This window comes from Carlito syrichta, unplaced genomic scaffold, assembly GCF_000164805.1.
Source record: "Carlito syrichta isolate Samal-C Ts95f unplaced genomic scaffold, Tarsius_syrichta-2.0.1 Scaffold304675, whole genome shotgun sequence".
Lineage (NCBI taxonomy): Eukaryota > Metazoa > Chordata > Mammalia > Primates > Tarsiidae > Carlito > Carlito syrichta.
Window position 1 is genome coordinate 576,693 of NW_007248771.1, and position 22,291 is coordinate 598,983.

The 22,291-nt window shown below is 50.1% G+C and overlaps 1 protein-coding gene across 4 annotated transcripts in view; it reads right to left on the reverse strand.

Annotated features, from left to right (window-relative positions):
- Nucleotides 1–22,291, reverse strand: part of NRP2 (neuropilin 2) — a 106,444-nt gene that overhangs the window by 61,447 nt on the left and 22,706 nt on the right. For all 4 annotated transcript variants that reach the window (XM_021713685.1, XM_021713684.1, XM_021713683.1 and 1 more), the window contains 5 exons: nt 12,222–12,403; nt 5,633–5,863; nt 4,280–4,435; nt 2,459–2,628; nt 521–676 (listed from right to left, as the gene is read on the reverse strand). In XM_021713685.1, coding sequence (XP_021569360.1) covers nt 521–676; nt 2,459–2,628; nt 4,280–4,435; nt 5,633–5,863; nt 12,222–12,300 — 792 coding nt within the window. In that variant the 5' untranslated portion in view covers nt 12,301–12,403. The remainder of the gene's footprint in view (nt 1–520; nt 677–2,458; nt 2,629–4,279; nt 4,436–5,632; nt 5,864–12,221; nt 12,404–22,291) is intronic.

A 22,291-nucleotide genomic window follows, 5' to 3' on the forward strand; every position in this document is an offset into this window, starting at 1 on the left:
GATAATTTAGTGTCTTCTTGCTGGGCATGGCTGAGCAGGTCCTGGCAGGCTCAATTCCTCATTCCTCCCGGTCCTCTTACTTCTGTGGGACACTGTATAGCCTCCTCAGGATCTCAGTAACTCCCGACTGGCAACAGCTGCCCTTCTGTGACTGTCCACCCAGCATGTGCGAGGGACTTGGCCACAAATACTCATTGAGTCCTGAGCGGGGACATGACTGGGATGTATCCTCCCTGTCATTTGAAGTCAGGCGCCGCAAGCTGGTTTTCTGCAGTGCAAAATGCTGAGAGGAGGTCAGAGGTCAGGACCTGGTGCAGAAGCCTAATTGCTTGGGCCGCCTGCAGGAGAAGCTGTGTTTTCAGGTTACTTCAGCCAAAGCAGGAAAGTTTTCCAGGCTGGTGTGCCCCTTGCCACTGTGGGTTACTCTCAAGTCTCTCCATCAGTCCCCTCTCCTGCGTGGGCATGGCCAGATGCCAGTCCCACCTTCTGGCTGCTCCAGCAAGCCAATCACAGGACTCACCTTGTGGTTCTTGCCATGCCGGTATACCATCCAGTCCTCGCCATTGGTGCTGACCTCCAGCTTGTAGGACTTGATGTAGTAGCCGTTCTGGGTCTCCCTGGAAACTGCTCCCTGTGTGGCAATGGCTGTGAGTATGGTCAAAAAGTGCAGGTCCACCTGGAAAGACAGAACAGGAGTAAGGGCCGGCCTCCCACATGGAGCAGGGCTCCTGCGAGGACACATCGTTAGACTCTGCTCTCAGCCTGCGCCTTGGCACCACAGAGACAGTTGTAGTTAGTGTCAGTTTGCAAATCCACTGGACAAAAAACTCAATTTATCTGACACCGAATCAGATGCCTTAAAGATATGGCTTATTTTCTTTCCTTGTTCTCTCTTTTACAAATCTGAATGGACATCGCTCCGTTTTTCCTAATCATTGAACATCTAGAAGAATGACCCCTCCTCACTGCACTCCAGTCACCTCAGATGGTGGAGACAGATGCTGTTCTGAAGGAGCTAGGCTACATATGCCCCTGCCCCAGCCCAGTTCCATCCAACGCACTTCTCATGCCCTCGTCATGAAAGTCACGGTTCACAGTGGCCCCCTCCCCACACCCCCTGGCTCCACTGTCCATCTTGTCACTCAGGTTGCTGAGGGGTCAGAGGGCATGCAGAGTCTGTCCAAGCAATTAGGCTTATGCACCAGGTCCTGACCTCTGACCTCCTGTCAGCACTTTGAGGTCCTACCCTCCCACAATGCCAAGCCCTTTTGGAAATTGCTGGATGTCATTCCTTTGCTGGACACAGTGTTTCTTAATGGCAATCTCCACATGACCAAAATGTAGCCAGTGTGCAAGGATAAATGTCAATTCAGGCAGTGGTTTTAGGTCACTCACGATGGGTCAGCATTAAACATTCAGATCAGCACGTGGTGCCATTCTTGCAAACAGAAACAGGTGGGCAGCAAGAAGAGAGCATATACAATTGAGGACCCAAGTATGGAAGGCCACCTCTACAGCAGAACTTTTTGGAAGCTCTGCAGGATGAGAAGAATTTTTGGAGAGGCAGTGACAGTGGCCTTGGGCTTGTGCTGTAAGAGCCTCTGTGGACTCCCTGGAGTTGCTAAGGGGTCTCTCCCCCTCTCCTATTGTCTGCTCCAATGTCTTCTTAGAGCAGAGGTCACCAAGTCATGTCAGAGCTAGGGCAGGCCTGTCATGGGTCACAGGCTGCCATTTGTGTATCATAAGAGTAGCCGCTGCTCTAGCATGGGGCTGGTGGCTGGTTCTTCCCCTGTTTACTCTTTCCCAGGAGACAAGAGCCAGCCTCATCTGCAGCGCGGGAAGATGACTCAACATGGCTGTGAGTCTTACTCAGAAAGAGGCAAACAACAGTCTGCAAAGTCGCTGCCAGGCATCTGGGCATCTGGGCAGCTGGAGTTCTGTTCCTGGTTAGGACATTTTCTCATGTGTCCTCCTGATAGCTCTGGGCGCAACCTCCCTGGCAGGGCTCCAAGCAGCGGAGGCCATAAGACGCCACCATGCTCCTTAGCACCTCAGCCGACCTGCCTGCAGGAGCATGGCCCAGGCCTCTGAGGCTCCCCATGCCAGGAGGGGAAGATCTGAACTGCTTATGGAATGTTCCCTGGATATCTACAGTGATAGAGCAAACAGCATCCTGGCCAGGCCTCTTCTTCCAGGTCTAGATCTCCATGAGGGCAGGGACAGGGGTCCCTTCTACCACTCAGTGCACTCCAGCAAGCAGCCCAGGGCCTGGTACAGTCTACTTGTGTCTGGCACACATGTATGCTTGGGCAGATGAATAAATGGCATTCTCTGGTATGTGTGTTTAATAAATGGTATGTGTGTTTATTTTCGGTCTTTTGACTACTCTGTTTGAGAGCCACCCTCCTGCTCATCAATGTGCACACATGCTTCACACCCCTGGGTATTGAACACGCACCTGGAGGTATTCCTTGTTGGAGTCCAGGTTGGGGGTCCAGCCATTGTCATCGCCATGGAGCCGGCTCTGCTGTGGGGTCCACCGCCCATCAGAGTAGGTTGACGATGCGCTGATCTGCTCATTCGCGATCCGGCCCGACTCCATCCCCAGGGGGGCGTTGCACTGAAAGTCTGTGGAGAGGAGATGGTCAGGGCAGTTAGGCTCTCATCTCAAACCCCAGCATCCCCCCGACACTGTTCCTTCCAGGGACAAGTCCATGCTGGCAAGCCCCGTCTCACAGACCCTAATCACACGTTCATGTTTGAAAAAAAACATCTACATCAAACCATGGAGCTGGGCAACCCCTCTGGGTCTGAAAGAAACTAAATTAGACCTAAAAGAAATAAGGTTGTAGATAAAAAAGAATCATCATACAAATTAAAAATCCAATCTAAAGCATAAGAACTGCTCCTGCTGCAGGCTACAGTGTTCACAGCCACTAGACGTGCTGCCACAGAAACACAGGTGAGCAGGAGGTGGACCCTGGCACCTGGGTGGGCTGGCACATCGTGGGGAGCCTGCTTTATGGATAAACACCCAGGGGCACTTTGCTTCCTTGCTTCTTGCCCTCAGCTGTCTCAGGAGTCTGGCACAGGAGACAGACGTGATAAAGCATGAATACTTGTCTGTGTGAGACCTCTCCTTGAGCACATGCATGTCACGCAACATGCCCCTGCACCCACTGTCTGAGCACATGCAGACCCATGAGTTGCTCACTCCAGCCTGAGCTGTCAGCTACACTGCTGTCCTTCTGGGTGTGCCACAGACACGGACCAATGCTTGCATGTGTGCATGTCTGAGATGGGCCAGCAATCCTTCTCAGGTATCAACTACGCTCAGCTCTGTGGCTTCACTGGCCATTCACAGGACCCAGTGCCATCTACCATACTGTTTCTTTGTCACTCAATCTTCACGGGCACTTGGATGCAAAAGCAAAAGCAAAGTTCAGAGCAAACCCACCAACTTTCCTGCAGGTCAGACTGCCAGGTCTGTAGTCACCTATGTGGTGAGCATCCACAGTTGTGGCAGGGTTTCCGTGGCTCTAATAATCCTAAAGTGCTTCTGTCACTGTTAAAGCTGCCACTGTTAAAGTTTAGATCTCTAAGTGGAGGTGGCAGCACACAGTGGCATCCAAGAGCCGCTGATCTGAAGACATAGCTCAGGGTTGGGATGTGATGGACTAGACCCAAGTCCGCAGCGACTGGGGTCAGAGTGACACTTTTGCACAGTGCTGGCACATTGGAGAAGCTCCAGAAACTACCTTTAGTGGAAGTGTGGAAGTCTAAGCAGTTGTACCTGTCCAGCCAGGAAAACACAGCCCAGGTACAGGGATGTTTAATGTCAAAAAGTATATAGAAAGAGAAGTTTAAAAATGGCTCAGTTTTGTGGCACTAGCCCCTGAGATTTGGAGAGGGGAAAAAAATGGCCCAGACGCAAAAAATGTTAGCACAGGAGGGACCCTATATAGATCAGCCTAACTAATCTCCCTTTCATTCATTGATGAGGAAATTGAGGCATGAGGTGGTCCCGTGACATTCCCTGGGAATAACCAATTCTTGGTACACGTTATTTTATTTTTAAAGAAATAAGTGCTCAGATTCACATGTGCTCTTTTCTCATCTCTCTCTGCCTGGTCCAAGGATGTGGCCCCATTCCCTAAACTCGGACATCACTGCAAATCTGGTAGAGTTCCATCTCCTTCTGTCATGGAGGTCAGTCCCCTCCCCTGCACACTGACAGACTAGTGGAAGGACAGGAAGGGGCTCCCACCAACCAACTCACTCTCTGGTGGTTCTTGGTGGACAAGGTAGTACCGAGCAGAGAAGCCATCCTTGGCCACGGCCATGTCTGTGTGGAAGGTCAGCGAGAGGACTCCTGTCGATGAGCGAAGCTCAGAGGGTGTTCTGGTCCCACAGTACTTGCCAATCAGGGGGCCAACTGGATGTGCAGACAGAGAGGACAGCAGGAATGGAAACATGAGACGTGGTACTCCACACAGCCTCCCTTCCCACCCCTGCCTGTTATCCAATGGGGCCTCGAGTAGGTCTCCCAACGGAAAGTCACAGAACCATCAAGACAGGTCTTATGAACAATGGCTGACACTGTTCCTGCACATTAAAAAGGACTTCCACTTTTTTTTAAGAGGGAAGGTCTTCCTTCATTGCCCAGGCTGTAATATTGTGGCATGGTCATAGCTCACTGCATCCTCAACCTCCTGGCCCAACCGCCTTGGCTTCCTAAAACATTGGGATTACAGGTGTGCACCACCACACCCAGTTAGCATTCCTTCTCTAATGAAAAAAGTACAGGCTCCTTGCTCTGACTTCATTCCATTCTCACAGTCCCAGAAGGTGGGCTAGGAAGGTACCATGACAATGCCTACTTTACAGAAGGAGAAACTGAGGTTTAGAGAAGTCATGTGATGTCCTCGCTCATATCACTAGGAAGCAGCAGTGCCAGAAGTCACGCCCATGCCTCTGATGAACCATCTGTAGGCTTCCCAGGAAAGGAAATGTGTCTCCTTGCTTGGACATCAAGTACCCTGATGTTGGGAAACACTTGGGGTGACCATACAAGTGAAAGGCTGTTTCCGCCCTGAAACTGACTACACCCAAGACCTTCGCCCTCACCTGAGAAGCACAGGTTGCTCCTAGCCTTGGGTGATGCACCTTTTCAACACCTGTGACTACACTAATAATAAACCTACGGTAGGAATGACGATGACCACAACAGCTAATGTGTACAGATGAGACACAGACAGGTCAGGTCACATGTCCAAGGCTGCACAACCGTAAGCAGCAGGCAGGGGCTCAGCCCAGGCAGTCTGGCCTTGCAGTCCTCCTCACTGGTCCCGGGGCTAGCCACGGCATCTCTTTCTATCCTGATAACTTGAGTGGACAAGAACATCCCTGATGGGTTTTCTTGTCCTCTCCCACCCATCTACTTAGCTTCCTGTCTGTTTCCAAAGAAACACCTCCAGGAAAGTAGACTGTCTTTCTGTGACTCTCCACAGACCCACTTCGTGGGGGAGGAAAAGAGTCCAGTGCTGTGGTCACGGAAGAACACCCCAGGGCTCTGGCCTCCGTTCCCTTTTCTCAGTGCTAACGCAACAGGCGGCCCCGTACCACCACTCACCATGTGGAACGCCATCCCAGATGTCCAGCCAGTCATACTTGCAATCCCCCTCGCCCACTTGCAAGGGGTCATGCTCCAGGTCAAAGGTCAGGAATTGCAGTACAATCTCTGTCTTGGGCTTGGCCAGGATGGTGAAGGTGCAGTCCAAGTTGTGTGGGTACTTCTCGGGAAACCCGGGGGACTCGATGGTGCCATTGGGGCCCGTGAAGTTTTTCGAGCAATCTTCAGAGCCTGTGCAGAAAAGGCAGGATGGTGTGAGGTGGTGCCCACCTCTGCCGCCTGCATCTCATGGGCTATTTATGTGTTTGCCCTCCACCCCTGCCTTGGATCCCGACTGGAGGTTTTGTTGCCACTGGAGCAGACCTTGAAGGGACAGACCCCTCACCGGCATGCTCCAGACCCTCCAGCTGGTCCCTCAGGAGGGAGTTAGCTGGTCCTGCAGATGGAAGTGAGGACAGTCATCGAGGCTTGTGTGAGGGAGAGGAAGGGAGAGAGAGGGAGAGGGAGAGAGACGGAGATCTCTTGAAAGGAGGAACACAGTCCCTTTCTCAGTCCTTCAGCTGCCGGCCTCAGCAATGCTGGGGAGTTATTTCAGTCCTTAAGGAGGGCTTGCTGGCTGCCAGCAGGGGAAACAATGTTACCCCTTATTTGCTGCTGACCCCAACACTAGCCCCTATTGTACCACGGCCGACCAAATGCCCCCTTCTCCCTGCAGGACCCAAGGTGCCTCGGGGGAGGGGCAAAGGGGAACTGGGGTCTCACCCATGTCATGGCTGTGTTAGAACATGCTACTCTGTAGTGGTCAGACAATGAACAATCGGCGTTTGTAGCTGGTGGATTGCAACCAGGCGCTGGGACGTTGCAGGCTGCTCAGGCCACAAGATTGGAAGAAGGCAGCAGCATGTTGACATTTAAAGGGCTTCTGCCTCCTGTGTAAGGATGCCTTGTGTGTTCCCTGGGTTTGTAGTGGCCTTCAGGGATGCATGTTGGTACCCTGCTGAGATGTGCCATGTCCATGTACTAGATAGCACAAGGTCTCACGAGAGGGTGACAGTCACTCTGTCTCCCAATACCTCTGGTGGACTCATGGCAAAGCACTTTACCCAGATGCCACTGGCCAGGATGGTACCACAGACGGGTCCCGTGGGCATTGCACCCAGACCCAGGGACCTCTTGCATGCACAGCCAGAAAACATGCGTGTTCACTGGTAACAGAAAGGCTGGGCATGAGAACGGAAGCATTCACAAGTCTCGGAGTCTAAACTGGGAAGAGGAAGCAAGGTTTATGAAGAAGATAATAGACATTCCAGGCACAAGGAAATACTCAGAAATACTCGATAAACCAGCATTTACTGGTGGGAATCGTCCTCTGGGAATTGCACCAAAACCCAACAGGTGATATCAATAGGCTGTCTTGTCACAGATGTCTTTACCCATGGTTCTGTGACAGGCCTCCACCAACCCTTGACTTTGGATGGCTTTCTGGAAAGTGGCAAATGTCTGGCTTGGAAATGGTGTCAGGCGATAAGTGGGGTGGGGATGCAACTTTAGCACCAGACAGGGAGCTCCAGTTGCTCTGACCCATCCACCCATTTCCTCCTACCCCTACTGTCCACCATGCCTTGGCAGGACGGGGACCAGGCCCACAAGGGAAATGACTGGCCTTTTCATAGGCTCTTGGGAGGCACCAAGTGCCATGCCTGGGATGCTTGAGTCCACATTCACTTGCAGGCCAGAGGGCAGCCCTGGAGCTGGGTGGGGATGGAAGAGGTGGGGAGACAGAGCAGCAAGGCCCACAGTGGGCATTGCCCAGCTATGTCTATCATCTGGCTCCAGACCCCTGAGGCTCCATGTGGCCCAGGATGGTGCAACACAGGTGAGCCAACCCAGTGGTAAGTTTTCAAGAACCAGAGGGATCCTGAAAAGGTTAGAAAAGGTGGTGCAGCTTCTCTGTGAGGGCACTCAGCTGGCCTTGCATGGTGGGGAAACCTCAGCCTATCCACAACCTGCCGGGGCTAGAAAGGGCATTGCGACATTTGTGCTTGGAGTCTGTCCTGCTGTCATTCCCTTGGAGGGCAGGGGACTCCACCTCAGGAGTGGAGGAGTCATGGCAGAATCTTCCTTTGGTCCTGTTCATGGGTAAGGCACAAGTGATTCCCCAACAGACACCAGTAAGCTCCAGGGGGCCTGTAGGATGTGAGAATCTGAGGTATTCGGGGTTTCAAAGGTCCTGGGCCTTGGCATTCAACCGGAAAAACTTCTCAACTTTAGCTACCGGAGGCAAAAAAGGTGTGCATTTCTGATATATGGCTAGAATGAGAGTATCCTCTGGCTTATTTTGATGAGGTGAGAACACTTTTATCCAGTTTTATTTTTTTATGCAGAAGAATCAGACCTTTCTATTAAAATCAAGCATCCATCTCCAGCTGCCCTGTCCCACTGCTTGCAGCAGGGCCAAGGTGTCAGAAGAGGAGCTGAACGTCAAATGCTGAGAAGAGACATCGGAAGAGGAGATGCAAGTTGATTCTTGTGGATATCTATCCAAGACCCTCTTCTGCAATGTGTTCAAAGGAGTAAAGGTTAAAAAATAACTTGTCAGCAAATAACTCAAGTCCACTCCATGCTCAGATTGTCCACAGAAGCTGGCGGCTGTGGGTTGCAGTGAATGGCTTCACATGAAAGACTCTGGTATGAAAAACACCTACGCTGTTTTTCTGCTGTAAATGTTATAACTCTGCAGGTCAAGGAAGAATCTAAATGTATTAAGACATTTTATTTTATTTTATTTTTCAGTTGGCGCCTCACTCTGTCACCCAGGTTGGAGTACAGTAGCCCACTCATGGCCACCACAGCCTCGACCTGCTGAGCTCAGGTGATTCTTCCTCCTCAGCTTTCCAAGTAGCTGGAACTACAGGCACACACCACTACATCCAGCTAATTTTTTGATTTATTGTAGAGATGAGGTCTCGCCAAGTTGCCCAGGCTGGTTTCGAACCCAGTTAGGCAATCCTGGGTTCAGGCAATCCTCACACCTTGGCTTCCCAAACTGTTGGGATTATAGGCGTGAGTCACCGCACCTGACTGTATTAAGACATTTTAAACATATGAAGCTGAGCTTGCCATGCTCTCAGAGGGTGAATTCAGGGAGGTGGTGGGCCTTTTAGGTCTTCTCTGTGAGTGACCCCAGAAATCTCAGTCTCAGAAACATCACTGGGCAAACAGGAAAGAAAACCTGATCTTAAACTTATGGTCAGAGAAGCATTGGGAAATGCACGCGTACATGCACTCACATGTACCTTCCACTGATTTTTGTCTCCAATGTTACTTTTAATTCCTTTTTCTGTTCTGCTCAGAATTTGATGATCCGAGATCTTTTGTGAGTTGATTTGGCTTAGCCTTTCATATGTGAACAGTCTAGTAACATACAGAATCTTCTGTAAGCCACTTCATGTGAACCTCCAGCCTGGGTCTGAGTCTATGTCATAGGCTCTGCCATAGAAACCCACCTGGCATTGTGCTCTTGGATCTTCCAGAGCTGTCTGTCGTCCAGCTGTGTGCACACCCATGTTTACAGTTCCCCCTCTTTCCTCATCATGACCCTGACTGGCCAATGCAGCTGGACCAGTCTGGATTTATTCGGCTTGGCCACCATATTTTTCCCATTCTATGGTGATATAAACCTTGTGTGTCTCTCTTAGGATCCACCAGTGGAGACATGAGTGTAGGATGCAGCACCCAAAATGCACACATCTTTCTCAACCTCTCCATTCTGAGTTCTGTACTGTGAACATCTCTGTCTTACACAGGGACTGACTTGTGAGTGACTCTTTTAGATGGCGTGATGGTAAGTGTCAGTGTTCCTGAGAAGGCTTCCGGATCCCCTTCTTCTCCCTCCTGATCCCAGGAGCACACTGTGGCTGGCAGAGCTGTGTCTTATGGGCTCTTCTGCAGCTGACCACAGTCCACAAAGCACCTGGCCTCCTTGGTAGGCACCATTGTTTCTAGGCTGTTCACAGACTTGTTGCCTCATTTGAAATACTGCCTCAGCATGTCCCCAAGACAGTGCTGCCCTAAGACACACTCTCATGTGTTTTACCTCTTCACATCCTCCTTTCTTTTTTTTTTTTAATCGGAGTCTCACTCTGTTGCCCAAGCTGGAGAGCAGTGGCACGCTCACGGCCACAGCAGCCTTGACCTGCTGGGCTCAGGAGATCCTTCTGCCTCAGTCTTCCAAGTACAGGCACACACTACTATGTCCAGCTAATTTTTTTGATTTATTGTAGAGATGAGGTCTCGCCAAGTTGCACAGGCTAGTTTCAAACCCTGGGCTCAAGCAAACCACTTGCCTCAGCCTCTCAAAGTGGTGTGAGCCACCATGCCTAGCCACATCCTCCTTTCAAATGAGCACAGTGGATGGTGTGAACAGCCACCTTTCTGTGGCATTCTGGAGAATGAGGCACTGAGCCCTGGGAGATGCGCAGCTGGGCAGTGAGACCACAGAGGGCCTTCACGGCCCCACCCACCCTTTCCTGACTTCCTGGCAACTCCAAGACCCTCTCAGAGCTGTTTTCCTTTCTGGATCCATATGGTCATATGGCAGCATCAGTGCTGGGGACCGTGCCATAGAGCAGCCCCCAGGTGCTGCACCAGGTGACAGCTCTGCCTTCTCATGACCACAGCACGTCAACTATGCGTCCGTCAGTATGAACTCACTCTGCCATTTTCTGGCTCTCCCTGCAGGCGATGCATGCATCCACAGCATGGCCTGTGCACCTACCATGTGCAGAGGGTTCCCACACCTGTCTGCCTGACACCTTGTGTCAGTCCTTTCTCTATGAGTCTCCTTCTGCCTGGCAGCTGTGGGCATCCTGAAAAGCTGGTGGGTGGATCTGAATCCTGCACAGGACTCCAGGGAGCATAGACCTCGGCCCGAGCCACCAGACACACACAATGTCCACCCTATCATGGTCAGAGCATGAAGCTGAGGCAGGCAGGTCTTCCTGTGATCTGGCCCTGTGATGGCCTGGGCATCCACCCTGCCATGATATAAGTGCTCAGCCCCACCCTCCATTTCATTGCATACTCTTGGTTGTGGGCAGACAAACCCGACAAATATTTAGACAGGGTGGATATAAAAAGTGCCTTCAGCAGCTACCACTTCCTTTCAATAACTGTTTAGTGAAAAAAAAAAAATATATGAATAGTTCCCCTCGCTCTGAACACCACAGGCGCTGGGCCCGGGCCTCTTGATGACTGGGCTGACAGCCTCCCCTGTGCCAGACTCCATTCACTGGTGGTAAAACTCAGGCAGTGGGAGGGGGATGCACTTGGGGATGGAGTGGGAGCCTCTGGGGAGGGGAGAGTTGGAGGATGGGCTTCCCTGGGCCTTGAGGTAAGGAGCTCTGCACGGTGAAGGGAGCACATGCCCCTCACATGGGGCAGGGAAGACACACTCCTCCACACGGGGCAGGGAAAACACATCCCTCCACATGGGTCAGGGAGCATGCACCCCTCCACAAGGGGCAGAGAACACACATCCCTTCACATGGGGCAGAAAAGACATACCCCTCCATACACGGCAGGGAGCATGTGCCTCTCCACACAGGGCAGGGAGCACATGCCCCTCCACACGGGGAAGAGAGTACATTCCCCTCCACACGGGGAAGGGAGGACATGCTTTCTCTACACAGGGCAGGGAGCACACACCCATCCACATAGGCCAGGGAGGGCACGTGTGGCAGGGAGTATGCACCCCTCCCTATATAGCAGAGAGGACATGCCACCTTCACAAAGGGCAGGGACCATGCACTCATCTACATGTGGCAGGGAGGACATGTCCCTCCAAGGGCTTGGTTGTAGAGGCGGAGGTTGCGTTTCAAGAACCAAGTCTACTACACCCAGTTGAGGAGGTGAGCATGGCCCATGTTCTCAGGGAACCTTGTGGAAATCAAGCAGTCAACCTAAAACAAGCACAGGCCTCCTTGCCTCCTGCCTGATTCTTTCTGACTCCTTCTCAGGGAGTCAGTGCTGCTGGTGTTTGGGAGTGGGGGCTCCGGCACAGAGGCACACTGGGGACAGCCAAGGGAAGTCTGAGAAGTCATATTTTAATTTAAAGACTGTGGTGAAACCTCACTTGGGGGGGGTCACTGTAAGATCTTCAGAGGCTCTAAACAGTGAAAAGATTATGTCTCAGCCTCATGTAATTCCAAATAAAGGCAACATTAGAACATGAAGTCATTGGGAGGAAATTCAATAGAGTTTTACTTTCTTCCGTGTAGATAACTTTGATTTTTAAAAACATACAAAAAACCAAATTCTTACACAAAGTGCTTTCCTGCTTGTCTTGGGCCCGCACTCTGCTGGTGCCACAAGTCACATGGCGTACCCACCACTCCTCAGCAAATTGCTTGGCTAGGCCACAGCCTGAGCTGGCTGTGACTCTTGGGCGTTGTCAGAGTCTCCTTGACCCATTCACTGTGTTCAAGCTGGAGACACTGGGACCCCGCTACCCGCCTGAACCCATGGGACTGCCATGTCCACTTCTTCTCAGAGACGCCACCTCCTGGCCCCCACTGGAGACCACACTGACCTGTCTTGAAGATCTCATAGCGCAGAGAGAAGCCTGCCCCCTGCCGGGCGTAGTCCGATGTGAACTTGATGTAGAGCATGGAGCCTGAGGAGATGATGGTGGGTGGCGCGATGTTCCCACAGTGCTTGCCCAGGAGGTCTGCAGATTCACTGTCCCCATCCCGGATTTCAATGAAGTCATACCTAGGTGAGGATGACATAGGACAACATCACCCTGAGGATGTGGAAGGATCACTGTGCCGCTCCAACCATGTTTCTTCACGCATTCACAGATGCCCAAATGTCACAGGTAGATGGAGAGCACACTCATGTCTGCTAGTGTAGATGGGCAGAGACACAGGGAGGGCTATACTCTGCTGAGACACGGAGTGAACGGGTACAGCTGGAAGGACCTGTCTCTTGACCACTTGAGAGCAGCTTCACTTTATTAAAACCACCAGATACTGTTTCCCTCCTCTGGTAGTGCCACCTTTATTCCCATCATGCTTTCTCTGGATCTTTCCTGAGCTGCACATCAGTATAAGGCTCTTAACTCCTTCAGCATCAATTTCTCTGTTGGCAAGATGAGGATAAAACACCCACTCTAGGAGGTTGAGAGGAGCTGGAATGCAATATGGAAGGGGCTGTTTCCGTGTTGGGTACCCGGGCTATTTCAGGGATAATTGTTTCTTTTCCTGTCTCCCTCTCATCCTGTTTCCACTCTCTCCTGGGCAATGCCCTACTATCTGTCATCATCATCAGAGATAAAGATGCCCATCCGTGGGCCCCTGCCCTCCCTGGGATGATGCTGCGAGGTTCACATCATCAGAGTCCAGTCACTACATGCTTTTACAAGGAATCAGCATCATATTAGATGAGGTAATAAAAATCTTTCTCCAAAAGCAGGACTGAGTCCCTGGGGACTGATGTCTATACAAACACACACACACACACACACACACACACTCTCTCTCTCTCTCTCTCTCTCTCTCTCTCTCAGCAGCCTGGGCAGAAGCAGACAGGAATGCTGCCCTCCCTAATCCTGGCCCTGCACGGTGGGGGCAGACCCTCCCAAGGACATCTTTGGCTAGTCCATGGTGTGGTGCACATGTAATGATCCATTTTATCTTGACAGACACACATCTTTTGGCCTCGGCACATGCTCTGGCAATCCTCACTGTGCGTGTGCTGCCTGCCTCCTTGGGAGTCCAGTCAGTACCCCTGTCGCACCGCTTAGGTGGGAGGCTCCCTCTCCACTGCTGGTCGCTGGACCAGTATTTATTGACAACCATCACTCCCTTCTGCTATCAACATGTTAAAGCTGTAGGGAAGTCTTCCCTATGGGTGAAGAGAGTGGGGTGTCCCCTCTCTGGGATACACCTGCTGGCTCCCGCTTCACAAGGGTCTGTGGAGACAAGATGTTGCTGGTATGCCCTAGACCCGGGAGCCACGCTTGGGAGCCATGCTCCTCAGCCACTCTGAAACAGCGGGCCTAGGAAGGGGGAATCAGGAGGAGAGGACTGGGACTGTTCATGCTTAGACCCCACAGGGCGGACATGGGCTGGAGTCTGGAGAGTTGGAGGGCAATCCCTGGAGCTCTGGAGGGAGAGGCCACAGGCTGAGAAGGACTCCACTTAGAGCTGGGATTTAATTGCAGGAGATGGTACTGACTTTGAAACACACTTCCTCAAGTCAAGTAAAAGGTAAAAGATGCTTAGGTCGTTCTCAGGGGAAACTTCCAAACCTTCTGGAAAACCTTCCTTGCTGTTTCCATATAGAGGTAAATTCTGCTGGGCAGTCAGTTTCCCTGAGCCAAGATGATGCCCTAAAGGTTGAGAAGACCTGCCACCTTGTTCACGGATCAGATAACAGCTCATCTGTACTGGGAAAAGCAGGGCCCAGTGCAAGAGTCCCCATCCTGGAAGCAGAAAGAGCTGGGTGCCCTCAGGTAAGTTCCTGAAGCTTTTGGAGCCTCAGAAATAGGGAGGGTAAGAGTGAAACAGGGCTAGTAAGGCCTTTCTTCTGGTGGTTGTGGGAGCCAAACACTAACCGGATTTATGTAAAGGATGACACACAGCCTGGTACTCAGTGTGTGCCTCGTGAGTGTGAACTAGGATCTGTTGCACACTCACACTCACTCAGAGGTGAGGAGGCTGCACCCAGGGCAGGAGCGACTTGCCTAAGAGGATCAGGCAACCAAGCAGAGGGTCAGTGTCAGTGGTAATGGACACCTGCCCAAACAGTTTGGAAGGCATTTAGCAGAATATGATAGAAGTTAATGTGTCTACAGCCCTTAATCCAGCAACCCTACTGCTAGAGCCCTTCCTGAGAAAATAACCAGCCAGCTGTGCAGATATATACATATTATATGCATCTTTGTGGATGTATTTAACAAAAGCATATGAAAGGTGGGAGGACACATTATTACAAATAGCATCATGTTTAAAAGTCCAATCATAGAGGGTGGGTAAACCAATTTTGGGTGTTTACAAGATGAAATTCTCTGCTGCTATTAAATAGTGCTATGGGTCTAGACTTTTGGTTTTTATGGGAAAAGGTTCATGATATACGGTTAACTTCTAAAAAGTATATCTAAAAATATATACATACATTTCCTTGCATAAACATGCAGAATAATGCCTGAAAGACTATACTAAAATATTAACAGCAGTTAGATATACGGGTGGCAAGGTCATTGGTAGTTTTTACTTTCTTTGTTGTTCTCTTCTATTATCTAAACAGTTTATGATAAGCCTGAATTTCTTTAGTAAATTAAACGTAGATAAAATAAAGCTGTCTCCATTAAGAAATTTTTCAAGTAGGATCTCTGAGAAAAACAGTCCAGTTCTCATGATTTAGCAGATGCAGAAGGAAATCCATCATCATCACTATCATCACCATTATCACCATCACCAAAATGATCACCATCACCCTCATCATCTACCCCACAGAACTGGGGTGAGGCCTAAAGATGACAGGACGACACAGCGTGTCAGATACCTAGAACAGTGCCAAGGACACAACTCACGTTCAAATAATTTTTTAAACTTTTTTTCCCAAAGACCACCAGATAGTTCTAGTTTTGTACTGCCAATTTCCCCGGGAAAGGCAAAGAGAGGCTCTGACATCCCACTGGCTTGTTCATCTGAAGTGAAAGGGTTTTAGCTTGCTGCCAAATCACCTGTGGAATAATTTGGAAGATTAACGGCATCAGTAATGTAGCAGGGCCAACCTACAGATGCCAGTTGCAAGCTTGCCTCAGTTTACTCAATAGACGTAGAACACCTCAGATTCTTTTCTGTAATGTGGACGGCAACAAATACACCCTTGTGCGTATCCACAGACACATATAGAGAAGGGGTGTGTGTCTGGAAAAGCTCACAGAATTCAATCGTTTTATACATTTTCTCTCTGAGCCTGTTAAAGGACCCCTCTGGTGAATCCTTTTGTGAAGCAAATAATCAGCCTTTACTTGAACTTTGTAGGATGATGGAATTTTCCTATAAGGTTTGCTTGAGGGAAAAGTGACTCAGAATGACAATTTGGCCGCTTAGTCTCCCCTTTGCCCCAGTGTTTTGGTTCTGCCTGTGGACAGGCCACACTAGTCACACAGTCTCCTGGCTTTTCATCCAAAAGGCGCACTCCAAGTGGCATACTGACTTCACAGAGAATGTCTCATTTACCTCCTGTGTGATTGACTCATTTGGGGAAATTTTTTATTGTTAGGGATTTGCTGCAGCTGGAGCAAATCTCCTTAGAAATTTCAGTGTTGTCAGGTTCATTTGTGAAGCGTTGGCGGGGCTCAGGACATTTGTGGGTTGGGATAAGCGTGGCTTTGCATCCAGCGTCTCATATGCAGTGTTTGTTTGTGAAGGAATCTGGGGTCCAAATTCAGAGCTCACCTCAGCCCCAGTCAAGAGGGATAACTGAAAAGCCACTCCCCTTGGAACATACCACTCATCTCCAGAGGCAACATCAACCAGCTAACGGACATATTAACTAGAGTGTTTGCATTTCATTATTCATAATCTCTCTTAAATGAAAAAATTCCTTTCAAAGCTTTGACACTACCTTTTATTATTTTATTTATTTTTTCCTGAGCTGAAGTAGCCATCTCCACACCGGGTTCCTTTTTCCTCTCTCCACAGTTTTCCAAGCGCCTTTTTGCTTTTCTCCTCACAGATCCTGACATCTGCATGTTTAACGTTTGACTAGAGAACGCTTTCTCTACTTTCCTTCTCAACTTCAAAGTCTTATACACCTTTCCCAAACCCACACTGGGGGCGCGTGGAAATTTGACAGTGAAGTTAATTTTAAGAGTCTATGGGAAAGATATGAAAGCAACAATCTCATCTCTTCTCTCATCACCAGGCAAACATGAAAAGGGGCTTTCGAGTTCCTATCATTCCATCCATGCTGACTGAAAGCTGGGGGAGCCACGGGGCAGACCCATGGTAGATGGCCACGTGGGACCTCCCAGGATGACAGGCAGGAGCATGTCTAGTGTCTGTGGGAGCCACCTCCAGAAATGCCACACACAGCCCCGTGAAGGGATTTCTAAATCACAGATAGTCCTAGGTCCTTGGAGGAAAAATACTGCCATTCAATGGATCTGGGTCTGCATGTCAGAACATCAGAGCCCAAGTCCTGGCAACATTACCATTGCCAACCAGGCGACGGCTTCTCTCATGCTGCTGGTGCCCCTGGATGTTGAGGGCAGGTTGTACATGGCAAGCTTGGCTTTCTCTCCACCTGCAATATTCCATTATCTTTCCCTTCTCATCCTCTAGGCTGACTGCATACGTCACCTCTTCAGGGAAGCCTTCCCCAACCACCCCATTTCAGCATTTTATTTTATTTTAGATTCAGGGTGGGCACATGCAGGTTTGTTATGTGGGTATATTGTGTGATGCTGAAATGCCCATCACCCATGTAGTGAACATGGTGCCCAAAAGGAAGTTTTTCAACCCTCATCCCTCCCCTCACACCCCCCCAGGAGTCCCCAGTGTCCGCTCTCCCATTCCCATGTCCGTCCTGATGGCCCTTTTCCAGATGGTAAGCCCTTTTCTCCATCTCACCTTTATCTATAGCTATGACCGTAACCTGGAAAGGCCTTGTCAATGCTTGTCTATGATCTACCTACTGCATGAGACAGAAGCACTGCAGGGCGAGGACCTTGACCTCCCTCTGCCAAGTTCATAGTGTGTGCTTAGGGCCTGGCCTGGGGAGGACCTGCTCACTTTTTGTTGGGTGTATAAATGAATGGGGACATGAGGCTGGCGTTGCAAGTGGTGTCAGGGTACCTTCACACCCCCTGCCTCTGAGCACGTTAACTGAGCTATTCTAGTAATATCTGAAAACCAAAATGTTGCTTGCGACTCAAAAACATGAAGTCTAACATTTTGAGTGGAAGAAACATCTCAAATCACACTGACAGCATTTTCACTATTAGCAGCAAACAAATCGACTATAATTAAAATGCTGTCAAAGTGATTTGAGATTTTTCTCACATTTTCAAAGTTCCATATTTCATGAGTAGATTATTCAGGCCAGAGGATTCATCACCTCCTGGAGTGCCTTTCTTCCAGGAGACACAGAGACATCCACCAACGTCTTATCATCCGAACATTAAAACTCACAAGGAAAACAACACACAGCCTCCAAACAAGGACACTGCCTGCCGTGGAGAAGGGCATCAGGGCAAGTGTGCATGGACTGAGGCTCCCAGAGCAGCTCAGGCTCAAAGCCAGGTCACCTGCTTTGGACTCAGCATGGATGCCCAACCTTAGGGAGAAACTGGTCAGGTTGGAATTTTTAAGAAGGAAATTTCATTTCCTTGAATTTCTGCCTTTTATGGTACCACCTATTTTAATGGAAAGCTAGTATAACATGGAAAGTACCCATGTTTTATCGGGCATTTACTATGGGCCAGGCTCTTGGGTTAGACATCGTTTCACTGAATCCTTTTTTAATACATGCTAGGTCTTGGCCACCTCCTGGAGTGCCTTCCTTCTGGGAGGTTCAAAGACATTGACAAACACTGTCTTATGACTCCTCACATTAAACCCTGAGGGGAAACTAAGAGAAAAAATATCAATACTACCAGTGAGCACCCATCTGCAGATGCAGACACTGAGGCTCAGAAAGGCTAAGTGACTTGCCCAGGGTCATATGATGAGGCAAGGCCAAGGCAGGCTTGGAACCCAATACTCAAACTCCAGGGCACACAGGCCTCATGCCCTCCCTTTGCCTCCTCATAAAATGAAAATCTGAGAGCAGCGAAAACACCAGGTTGCCACAGCAGCAGCAGCAGGTACTCAGTATCAAGAATCCTCTGGCCTCAGTTGGTTTCCACAAGATGGGTATAAGGTATGAAAGACACTAACAGAATCTTACTCTTTCTGTTCAGTTGTTCTTCTCAACAAGGTCTGTGGGACTTACCAAAACGACTAGACAAATCACCAATTTCTCGCATGAGCAGATCTGGAATTCATGGTTTCAGGATTCACCCGGCAGAAATCTAGCTTGTAAATGTTCAGATGGGGTAACACTAATTTCCGTAAGTGTAGTATCTTTACAAGCACATACACATCACATATGTGAACATATGGCCCACTAAGTTAGACATTAGCATCCTTATAAATACAAGCTCTGAAAGCATCGTCTACAGCACATGTTCCTATACCCGTGGATGTCTAGCGGGGTCCACACAAGGGTGTAGATCGGATGGGGAGGCATAGTAGTCACATGCTGAAATTTTATGTGTTTGCACGTAGGCATATTTTCCTAGGAAAGGGGTCTGTGACAACAGGAAATCTTAAATTACTGTGATGCAAAAATGCATCTGTCTACAAAGGTGTTGTGTACTAGGGGAGGTGTGCCTATGGGCTTTGTGGACAGATGCAGCGCATTCCCAGTACCTGCTCATGGCATGGCTACAGGATAGGTTCTTAGCCTCTCTGAGTCTCAGTTTCTTCACCTATAAAATAGATACAATGATGCTCCGCTTTTGGGGACTATGGCAGGATTGCAAATGTACATGCAGGCTCAGCATGGTACCACATACCTCAGAAAGTGCCTGAGAGACCCTGGCCGTCCTTTATTATCACCAGGGTTCCACACAATGGGAGGGAGAGCGTGGGAAGGAAGAGCTACACATCATGATGCCCCAGGAGCTGCACACGAGAAGATGAAGCAGCAAGCCACAGTCAGAGAGTCTTCGTGACCCAGCCATGGGGCATGGTTCCAGAACTCTCCTGCTTAGGTTGTCAGTGGCATTTAGGTCACCTGAGTTTCTGAAATTTGCTTCCACTCCATGTTTCTGAGTCCAGGAGGGTTCACAACCAGCATCCTCGGCCTACTGCATCCTGAGAGCAGGTTCTCACGCCCTGTGGCCAGGAGCAGGTACGCTCACAGCCCGCGCAGACCCGATGTGTGGCGGAGCCCATTGAGCAGACATCCTACTACGGAGCTGCTCCCATTTGCTATCATCCAAATCCAAGGCCTCAGAACTGTTTGTGTCTCTGAGCTGGTACCAGGTGTCTTTTTTTTTTTTTTTTTTAAATCATGGCTGCACACAGCTGCGTTTTCTGTCTTCATTTCTTCCTACCACAAACCTTGGCCATTCCAAGCACCTTACCTGCAACCTCCTCACAACCAGGGTCACCATGATGCTTCAGAAGGTAGGAAATCTGGCCTCCTGGAGAGGAAATGAGGGAGAGAGCCCAGAACAGGAGAAGGAGGGGTCATTACAAAACAGATGGGGGAGAGGGGAGGGGGGAGGGGGGAGGTCATCCCAGAAGAGATGGGAGAGTCATCCCACATCCTAAAACTGAGAAAGTCATCCCAGAACAGATGGAGGAGTCATCCTAAAACCAACTGGGGGAGTAATCACAAAACAAATTGGGATCATCCCAGGATAGATGGGGGAGTCATCTCAAAACAAAAAGGGAGCTATTCCAGAACAAATGGGGGGGTCATTCCAAAACAGATGGTGTGTGTGTGTGGGGTCATCCTAAAACAGACGGGGGAGTCATCCCAAAACAGACAAGGGGGATATCCCAGAACAGACAGGGGAAAGTCATCCCAGAACAGATGGGAGAGTCCCAAAACAAATTGGGGGAGTCATCCAAAATAAGTGGAGGAGTAATCCTAGAACAAACAGGGGTCATCCCTGAACAGACCGGGGGGTCATCCCAGAACCGATGGGGGAGTCATCCCAAGACAGATGGGGGGTAGTCATCCCAGAATGGATGGGGGAGTCACCTCAGGACAAATGGGGGAGGCATTCCAAAATAAACAGGAAATCATCCCAGAACAAATGGAGGCGTCATCACAAAACAAAGAGGGATCATCCCAGAACAGATGAGGGGTCATCCCAGAACAGATGGAGGAGTCATCCCAAGACAGACGGGGGTGGGGGGCATCATCCCAGAATGGATGGTGGAGTCACCTCAGAACAAATGGGGACGTCGTCCCAAAACAAATTGGGGGAGTCATCCTAAATCAAATGGGGGAGTCGTCCCAGAATGGGAGAGACATCCCAGAACAAACAGGGGGATCATTCCAGAACAAACTAGAGAATCACTCCAAAAGCAATGAGGGAATCACCCCAGAATAAACTGGGGAGTCATCCCAAAACAAATGAAGGCATCATCGTAAACCTTGAAGGCAAGCACATGGGAGCTACAAATATCTATTATCTATTTATAGTCATGGGCTGATTTTGCAAAGCCCCAGGATGCCAGAGGACCCATGACCTCCTTGTTCCTGTGGAGGTGGCAGGAGCTCCTCGACATGAGAGACTGTTCCCGTTCTGGATAGTGTCTGATAAGCCTCTGGGACTTTTAGGGAATGGAGAGTACCGCTCTGCCCCTTCCCTCAGCCAGGTACACTCCTGAGGGTCTGTGGTCACAGACCTGCTGTTTCTGGAAGGAAAGGTTGTCTAGGCCAGTGTGGCACTCAGGGCTGGCTAGGCTGTTGTCAGCATGGCTGTGGATCTCTCTTGGACTGTACAATCCTCGTTTTCTGCAGGCACTGTAAGGAGCCCTTGGTGGCCTCTTGAAGGAATACAGAGCACGAGTCAGCAAGAGGTGGCTATAGTTTTTGCCTGTTTCTTTCTTCCTCAGAGGCCACAGCACCTGCTAGTGGGGCTCAACATGGAGGTGAACCCCAGCAGGGCCAAGACTCGCTAAACTGTCTCATGCTGACCTGGCTAGTCAAGTTCTCATGCCTCAGTTTGCTTCATCTCATCAATGGGAACGGGGCCCAGGCCTCTGTGCCTCCTGGGGTGACTGGAGACCAGGGCAGGGCCACTGGAGCACAGCATTCCAGGCCTGTGTGCTGGCCATGCCCCTCCACCTGGCAGGTGAATGGTTCCCTCTGGGGATGTTCACCAATCCTGGGCCCCCGAGGATCCAACTATAACAGCAAATCAGAGCCTCCTGCCCCCATCTGTCCAAAAAATGAGAGCCTGCTGGGAACAGAGGCCAAATCTGCACCAGAAACACCCTTTCTGTTTTCCTGGGATTCGGCCCTCTGTCAATTCTCCCCTAGCTGGCATCTAGCTTCCGTAACACAACTCTAAAGACAAACTCATTGGAAAAATGCACCATGAGGTAATCCATGCAGGGGACGGTTTTGAGTAGATGACAGGTGTGGTGGCCCTTTCTGGGTTTCATTCCTTGGAGCACTCTTGGAGCCTCTCCTGGCTCCAGGGCCAAACATGCTATCACTGCACAAAAAGGGACCTGCACTGGCATCCATGCAGGAGGGGGTGGTCACCATGTGGGGTAGAGATGCTAAAGACAGCACATGGGGCTTGGCTGAGGACTGCTTCCCCCTCTGAAGCCACCACATGATGACTGCTTTCAAGGGCTGCATCCTGATGTACTGCGTTGGCCAAAGCTGTCTTGCACACAAGGCAGGAGCTGCCTGCTCCTCCCCAGCATAGGAATGCCCCTTCCATCCTGGCCTCTTGGAGTGGAGGCAGCAAACATTTGGGAACGTTGGGTGCTCCTCCTCGAGGCTCATAAGGCCATGACATGAAGAAATATTTAACAGAAAGGACACCAGCTTCCACAAAAAAAGGAA